The 9,888-nt window shown below is 23.3% G+C and overlaps 1 protein-coding gene across 2 annotated transcripts; it reads left to right on the forward strand.

Moving 5' to 3' along the window:
- The first annotated feature begins 2,454 nt into the window (after positions 1–2,454).
- Positions 2,455–8,722, forward strand: LOC112686411. 2 transcript variants are annotated; one of them, XM_025558663.1, is made up of 5 exons: positions 2,455–2,754; positions 6,547–7,163; positions 7,241–7,456; positions 8,055–8,277; positions 8,547–8,722. In XM_025558663.1, exons 2-5 carry the CDS (start codon positions 7,102–7,104, stop codon positions 8,694–8,696), a joined length of 651 nt encoding a protein of 216 aa, XP_025414448.1. In that variant the 5' UTR covers positions 2,455–2,754; positions 6,547–7,101; the 3' UTR covers positions 8,697–8,722. The 2 variants fall into 2 exon arrangements, with proteins under 2 accessions (XP_025414448.1, XP_025414449.1); XM_025558664.1 differs by lacking the exon at positions 2,455–2,754 and having other exon boundaries at positions 6,443–7,163.
- Positions 8,723–9,888: the final 1,166 nt, after the last annotated feature.

Here is a 9,888-nt window from a genome sequence, read left to right on the forward strand (position 1 = left end):
GACAATTTTAATTGCATTTTTTTAATCTCTCTAACTTGGGTTAGTTATTATTATTATTTTATCTAACAATAGTATAAATATTTTAAACTTATAAAATATAATTTTTTATCAGCGTTTAATACTTTAAATAATGGCGACTCTTTTAAATGTTACCGCGACGTTATTTATAGACGTCTGTAAATAGATTTTGTAAGTTTCATACAAGGTTAATTTAAGCACATTTAAAATGTCTAGAATGTCATGGGCTATAAAAAAATTGAGCTCTTAAAATTTATATATATATATAATATAGGCATAATAAATGAAGCATTGTTCCTTATAATTTTTTGTAAATATTGTGAATAAATAACCATTAATTTTAACATAAAAAATAACTCAATTTCAGTACTAGGATTTTCACTTGAAATTATATATTTCATTATTTTATTGTGTTATATATTTTTAAAAAAGTCAATCGGTAGTAAGGGTTGTATGTCGTTTTTTATTAGATCGTGAATTGCAAAAAGTTTGCTTAAAAGAAGTGATTTTTAGATTTTTTTTAGTAATTTTTCTCATTTTAAATAATAATATAATACAGTAAAATATCTGTATTTTTGAGCTTTATGGTAAATATTTATTCCATATTATACGTTAACCTATGAGGTAAAAGGAAGATTTTTCATAAAGATTCAAAAGTTGAATTACGACACGGTTGATATTTTATGTTATAAAATTATTCAGTTTTTTTATAACCAAATCACATAAATTTCACTTTCATATTTAATACCTAAACACATTAAGCTTAATTCTATATGTTATAAATTAGAACTATAATTTTTATACTTGTCGTTTCCATGATTTTTTTTTCTTTTTTTTTTTTAATAAAAGAAAAACTTTTATTTTAATCTTAAATACTCTGTTTTTTAACTGATAATTTCAATACAAACGTAGAATTATTGAAACGTTTTTATCACGAATCTCATTTTAAGCTTAATTATATAGCATATTCATCACTTTAATATTTGGCTTATTATCGTTATCATAAAAAGATTCATTACTACTTTCAAAATCAGTTTTATAAATTTAATAAAACGTATTAGTCATGCAATATTGTCCAATACATCAATAATTTTATTTACATTTCCTTGTTTACTCTCCCACAGAATTCTAACTAAAGAGTTTAATGATGAATAACAACAATTTCGGTTCATAGTTGTCCGGTTAATTTCTGTATCTCACCGGACAACTTTTAAAATTTTAATCTATTTTGTAAGCTTAAAGAAATTTCTGATTTAGTTTTTGAATTCTGGTTTAGAATAATACTTTAACATATGAAAAAAATTACGTGAAATATTTTGAATATATTATTAATTTAAAACTTATTCATAAATGATTTTCACCATTTAGTTGGCTTTCTAAGTATTTTTTTTTATTTATTACCAAAATGTCATAAATCCTAAGAAATATTTAGACATTTTTATGTTAATATCATGAAAATAAAAAATTTATCTCGATAAAATAAATAATAATCTTAAAATACAAACCATCATAAAATCATTATGGGATAAACAAGGGTGTTGTTCCTTCATTTAAGTAACAATAATATGTTATGATAACTAAATGAACTAAATATTATTTAGGCATTGGTAACTGACGCACGATAAGATTTTATTTTTCATTATTTTAATTTAAAATAGAATAACATTATTGTAACTCTAGGTGTTTTAAGTTTAACTATTAGTTTTGATAAACAGTTAAAGATTAAAAATGTTTTGTTAACCTATAGATTGATCTGTACGTCAGACATCGTTAATAATTTCCAAAAACAGTTCCATTGGCGCAATAAACTATTTTGATGTATTGTTTTATGATTAACAATATAATCCAATCACTAATTTAGATAAAATATTGTATCATGATATATATCGTCATGAGTTTTATCTTAAGATAAATAAATTGATGATTAGCATGTAGGCATGCTTTAGTAAAATGATTTTTGTCATATAAAAGTATGATATTAAATATAAATAAGCAATTAGAAACTTAAATCTTAAAGCAATGGGCATATTTTGTATTTTAATGTTGTTTTAATATCTAAAATTGGCAAAAATATCAAAGTCAATTATTTATTTTATTTAATATATTATTTCATTATACACAAATTTAATTTATCTGTGCATTTTGAAAATATTTAGATCGCATAAATTATATTTGTATTTATATTTATTATTTATTTACAATCTGTTTAGGTAAATCTTGATACAATAAGTAATTTCATCGAAAAAAATTCGTTTAATTCGACACGTTTCAAATAGAGGATACCATACATAAATTTATAATATGAACTCAAACCTTTAAGATCATAAATTGGATTTACCAAGATTGTAATATAAGAATTATTTATGTGTTATTTATTACTACACATTAAATTTTACAATACGGACTTTATTTACAAATATATATATATATATATATATATATATACTAGCGATCCATGCTGGCTCCGCATGAGTATTATTTGGATATGCAATAAAACAAATTTGCAAAAATTTATGATTATCGGGTCTCATATAGTCTATGCGAGCCTTATGCTTTACAGACGATTCTCTGACTCTCTGAACTCTAAATCTATCCCGAAACTGGCTGAAGCGAGCTTCAAGTTCCATTGAAAATTCTTCATATCTAGCTAAACGTGCTCTTTTGGCATTCACTGTATTACGACCTATGTTCAAACGACGACGTCGTCTAGATATGACTTTATAATTCCTGTACAAAGTAAGTACTATTTTCAGTTCAATAAATAATAATAATAATCGAATCTTACTGTCATGGTTACACATCACACACATAGTACAATAATACAGTCTTCAGTCTTCTCTTTTTTTTTTTTACAAAAAAACCTTCTTGTTGAATTACTCTATCAATTAAAAAAATTTACATTAAAATCCGTTGAGAAGTTTTTAAGATCGAAGCATACATAGGGACAGACGCGGGATGACTTTGTTTTTTACTATTTACATATATATCATTAATAATTAGTAAATTAAGTTATTAACCAGTTAAGATTAAAAATAATTCATTAACTAGTTGAAGCCCACTTTTTCATATCAATACATAAATGTCTTAATTAAGCACAAATGAAAATATATATATATATTAAGAAAAATCTCTAATTAACACTCCATTAGTACAGTCTGTAAATCAATAGTATAGTTTATTATAAAATATAACCTTAGTTATATGAAATTAAAGTTATAATCTTTTAAATTTTTAATTTTATTTTTATTTTAGTAAAATGCTAGATGATAAGAGCGGTTATAATAAAATATCATCTTTCACGGAATATTCACTGATAAAAAACTTTATAATTATAATATAAAATCAACATAATATGACATAATATAATAATCTGTTTAGGGTATTAATGGATTTTTTTTTTTTTACTGATGAGGTTTTTTTGTTATGTTTATTTCTATTACGATTGATTAACACAACATTTTGCTGATAAATAAAGATAGTATTAAGAATTAGATAATTATGAGTAGTTACAAACAGAGGCGGATTTATCATTTTCCCGTTTGTAAGCCTATGGAAAATTATTGCTTTAAATTACTAAAATAATATACTACACTAACTGAATTACCATTTAATATCTACTATTATATATATATATATAAATTAGATAAATAGCAAACAATTTTTTATTTAAATACTAGTACATAATTTTTTAAAAATTAAACCATTTTTATTAATAACTAATAACAAAATGCATAATTCAAATTGTCCGCTGTAAACATGTGCCTATTGTACTTGTATTTAAATACGCCACTGTTAACAAATGAAGCAATAATATTATCATCTTATATATTTTTTCTAGCAATTATTTATCTATTAACTAATAAATTTAGGCTAACGACTCCGTGGGAATGAAGGACTCAATAAAACGGTACTATTATTGGCAACCGTTTATCATTATACGTTTACATGTAATAATGTTTATGAAATTTCTTTTTGAACTAACCTTTGGTAAATACAACACTAGGACATATATATACAAAATATAATATATTATATAAGATAGAACAATCTTTTATGTATATGTGTTACGATATAATTCTATGGTATTATTCATACGTTTTAGTAACACATATACCAATACCTATTTAAGTATAAATATAATATATATATATATATAGTATATATTATATACACACATATAATTTCAAGTTTCATACAAATAATATGATTTCATTCTAGATGTTTAGAAATAATTCGAAATAAAATAGTTCATTCAACTACATTAGATGGTTATTATGCGATCACATACGCATTTTAGATTTTGCACTCAGCTATCGATAAAATTATATAATAGTATACATTTTTTTTTACTGGGTTTTTTTTATTTTTTGTAATTGATAACATTCTTTAATTTCTTATACAGTATTATTTAATTGACATCCTGAAGGAATATATATAAACAGTTTGTAATACATATTGTTTATTTAAATATATATTATATCCATGAATACAAAAGGGGGCATATGATCAATTCCATACAAAATTAAAAAAATTTAAAATTTAAAAACTCAATATTAGTTACTAAAATATTCTAAATAAGATACAAATTGTTTTCATACATCCCTGATAATTCACACGAAATTTGAAAATTACTGATCGTAACTTTTTTTTGCGTACCTATTTTACAATTTTTGTGACGTAATTACATAATAAACATATAACTTACAACTATAATACCTACCAGAAGTCTTAATCCTATACCATCTCTTTCTAGCACTGCACATACCTGATTTAAAGTTAAATATATATTCAGGGGTGTATTAAGATTTTTTTTTTGGGTAGCTGGGAATTTTCAATTTTCAAAATTTTGTAATTCAATTAATAAAAAACAAAAAATGATAATTTTAGTAAACAATTTTAATTGTAATTGTGTTATCATAAGTTTTTTTTTTTAAATTAATAAAATTAAGTGATGAATGAAATACCTACATAGTTATAATTATTTGCAATATTAATGAAATAAAATACCTAAATGATAATAGAATATGAATAGGTACACTACATAACATGAACAATTTGAAACCAATAATTCCATAAAAAAATGATATTATGAGCTTCTACAAATATTATAGGGTAAAATCAGACTTAACATTTTTTTCAGGGTGGGACGAAGGCTCCCTCTGCTCATCCCATAAATACGCCCTGATGTCATCATTGTATAATCTCTCACTCATTCGAATAGATAAGAAAACATTTTAATTAATGACAACATTTATTGATTGTATAAAACGTACATTTTCGATTAAAAGTTGATAAGAAACCATCTATTGTTGATTAAAATTAGGTTGTCTATTTATATTTCAAAAACATGTTACTTTCATTAACGTCATTAGTTATATACGTGACGTAGAAATATATGTATTACCAATATATCAATAAAAAATAGAATATTATTCGGCAAATAAATAATTCTGTATCGCACATGTGTACATTCAATGTAGTTAGTTTAAGCCAATGTTCAACAATCATAAAATAAGCACTAACTGTAACTGTGTATTATATGTAGGGCTATGAATTAGTAGAAAAGTGCCGATTGTGAAGCGTAGCTTTTTAAATACATAATTTGAATTATGTAACAATAAATTAATTTACGAAACTTAGATTTCCCATTTTTTTTGACGTTTTTAATTTTCAAGTCATTTTTTGCCTTTTCATGCCACATTTTCCATTTAGTTTATTTTCTGCTATTATTAATCAAATTCCGTCAGTTAAAATCTTTAAACACATATTTTTTATTTTACAAATACAATTTACTTATAAATGAGTACACGTTAAATTTATATTTTATGAATCTAATGAAATTGGATTTGTACCTATTTGTACTTATTTTTACCTATTCATATTCAATAATTTGTATTTATATTTAAAGCGATACAAATTTTTTTTTATATATTAAGCTATTAATAACCAAATAATATAATATTAAGACATAATTGTTTGTATTGGTAAATATAAATTACCATAAATAATTCGCAAGGTTGGTTGCAATTTGCTGACCGAGAAAAATACATAAGCGTTGACGAGCAGTCCACAATTGACATAAAACCTTCCATACGTTATTTCCATACGTTTATTATCTGAATATTTATAGTATTGTACACAGTATCAAGTAACCTTTTAATAAATTAAGATTTTTTTTCTTTTTTTTTTAAGTATAAAATATTTCTCACGTTTTATTTGTGTCCGGAATCTTGTTTAGAGTCACAACATAGTCTGTAACAGCTATACAGAAGAAGGTGAATCAAGTAATTCTAGGATCTCTTTGAACTTCGAAACTCACTCCACACGTACATAAATATTTTATAACTCTAATTTGACTGCGCCGCAAATTTAAAAAATAATTAGGTATCCTTCAATAATTTGTTTTTCAAAACCGTGGTTTCTTCTATTATATTGTATACCTAGTAGAAAAATATCTATATGGAACATATCTACTTATTAGTTAGTTACATACTTAAATGTAACCCTTGTCTAATTAATAATTTGTAGGTCAATTTGATCTCATATATCTGCTGGCTGCTATGTAAATCATGAAGGGCAAAAAGGATCGTAGCAAAGGATTATTTCAAGGACTAACGTATTGGCAATTTTTGATTTAATTACGAACAGCATAAAAATCTTTGAATTTTAAGATATGGGAAATAAAATAGGCAACTACAATTAACTCCCGTGTCTTGCGATGTTATCACAGGATAATTTATGAAGTACCGAATTCTATTCCGTTATGTTACTTTTATTCATGTTATCATTACACGTGCGATGTTATCATAGTTCATAATAACTATAATTTTCAGTTTAAAAGTTTGAATATTTCCATATTTTTATAAAAATAGAAAACTTTTTTTGCCGTGTTCATTGAAAATAGTGTGCAGTATAAATTTTTCTTATTTAATTGGTACTGTATCAGTAAATCAAATAATTATTAATTATTTCTCTACAATTAAATGTTAAATAAATTATTACATTTTGAATCCTTATACTTTTACTATTTATATACTTAAAGTTCTACTTTTTGACCGAAATTATACTTGTGCTGTCGATAAAATGGAAGGAGATAATCAAAACAATGATGAACAAAATGAAGAGATTTATGAAAACAATACTCTGTAAGAAAACTACATCAAAATTAAAAATTTAAAACATATTATTGTTATTCGTGTTGAAATAACAATATTTTTTTTAGTTTTAAGATACAAGGAATGGATCTTATTTTGAAATCAATTAACTGTGAAAAATATAAATTTGTGTTTGAAAAACATGGGATAAACGAACATACAATGCTTCATTTGACAGCAAGTGATCTGAAATACCTAAACGTTGAGGATAAAGATATACAAGCAATACTTACTGCAGTAGATGTGCTTAACAAAACTCTAAATTTAAGTGAAACACAATTATCGTAAGTAAAATGTTAATATAAAAGTACAGTACATCTAACATTTTGTTGTCCATGGGAACAAATATCCTATGTGAAAAATTACCAAATTTAAGTTTTGGTATTATCAAATTCAGAAAAAATTATCTTTGATATGAATAAATCGCCTTCTAGGGCGATATTTTTCTTCCATATTTAATGAAATATAAATTAATTAATCTTCCTTGTGTAGGGCTAATCATAAACGTTTCTGAAATATCTTTAATATAAATACTTTAGCTCTTATGTGTATGACGTTTTAGAAAAATTTATAAATACCTCCTATGTGAATAAAAATATGATAGACAATAACATTGGAGGTACTGTCTTTTGTGTTTAGGTTAGTTTCGTGTGGGGATAGATAAATAAATAACTGTTTTGTCTCTACTGAAAAGTAGCGTTTTTTCCACATAGGAGACTTATTTCTGCAGATGACGATTTGTTATTATAATGGTATATTGATACACCGTTTTATATTTATTTTTAGAACTGTATTATGTTTTTTGAAATTTATCATATTTTTATTAAAGTGTAAATCTTATTATAAAACTAAAACTTAAATATTATTTGTTTATTTTTATAGAAATGATGAGATTCAAAAATTACAGTCTAGTATTTGTGGACAACTTGGATCAATTGTTATAGCCTTAAAGCATATTCATTATTTAATGGCTAGTAATTCAAAGCATTTCAATGATGTGTTAATAGATAACTATTTATCATCAGTTGACGCTGCTTTGATGGTAAAACCTTATTTAAGAGCAGAAGAAAAAGAAATTGAAAAAACATTAAAAACTGTATTTAAGGTACCTAGTTTATTTTATAATTAAAATATTGATGTATTAATTATTTTTTCTCGTGGATTCCTTTTTTTTAATAAGTATAATGTTATGAATGTTGCATATAAGATATTGAATAGGATAAAAAATTATTATTATTATTACAATTTTTAGATATAAAATAAATTATTTTTATAAGATTGCATATTTTACTTGCTCAACATTTAAAAGCTATAAAAATCATACTATGTATACAATTAAATTTTCTTACTTATCAATTGTTTTATTTATTTTAGATTAAAAAAATAAGAAGTACAATATCCATTATTACAACAGTAAGTATAGTTTGCTTATTTGGTCTTGCTCTTAACCGTTTTAAATATTCATTTAACCGAATTCCTGCATTTTCAAACTTTGTTAGTCAGATAAAAAGTTGGAAAGTTTAAAAATGTTAAAACTAACTAAAACTTATATTTTATAAAGAATATTTTATATATTTTAAGTTAACTTTTTATAATTAATTCCATTTCAGTATGCAAAATACAATATGTTTGTTATTTTAAATTTAAAAATGTACACATGTATTAATGATTTTAAAGATAACAAGATAAAAATAAATATTTTATATTGAGTATGTAATTAGTTTTTTGTTTGTAAACATTAATTTCTAATGTAAATGTTTAGTATGTTACATATTTATCTAATATCTATAATGAGATTAAGATCTTAATTTAGTTTTAATTAAAATTTAATTGTAATATAACTACATATCTATAAAATTATACTATTTTTTTCTTTGTTACTTATAAGTCTTTAATTTGATTAAACAATAAAAGCATTTCAAAAATCCATATTATTACAAATATGATATTGTTAGTTTAATAAAAATACTTAGTATCTTGATGGAATTTTTAGATTTTTTAAATACAATTTCAATGATACCTCAATATTTTGCCATGTTTAAGATTAACATTGTTGTCTAAACATTTTGTTGATTCATTTATTCCAAAATATTCTCAATAATTTTACTTTGCATTAAATTATTTTCACTATAATATGCTACACAAAATGATCAAGTATATAAATATAATACAATAATTAGATTTTTTTTTAACCGTTACTAATCAAAAAATTATCGTAATACTGATTGAAATAGATACAAGCATACATACAAAAAAATATTTTGGGGGTTTTAAGTCATACATTTTCATACTTACATAATTTATATTCCACTTTTACTGTATAAAATCATATTTAATTTTTTTCCTAAATATCGAGGAAGGGGGTTTGAATTCCTAAGACTTCCTTTATACTTGCCTGAATAGATTTGTATTATCATTATTTTATTTAAAATATTTACTACTTACATAAGTATTTAATTATCTGAATACCTTGTTATATGAATTCCCATTGGTGGACCTGAATATTAATAACAAGAAAAGTAAAATAAATAAGCTACACAAGTTTAAACATTGTTGTAGAAGGATGTAATATTGTTTGTACATAGTAGGTACATGATCAAATAACAGCTGGTCTACTAAAAGTAAGAAAGTTTTCTCAAAAATAATTATAAAACGTATGTATGTACTCATTCATGTTCAAAATTTGATGCATAGATTATATAAAAATATTATACAC

Source organism: Sipha flava, unplaced genomic scaffold (genome assembly GCF_003268045.1).
Source record: "Sipha flava isolate LNK unplaced genomic scaffold, YSA_version1 307_pilon_pilon, whole genome shotgun sequence".
Taxonomy (NCBI): Eukaryota; Metazoa; Arthropoda; class Insecta; order Hemiptera; family Aphididae; genus Sipha; species Sipha flava.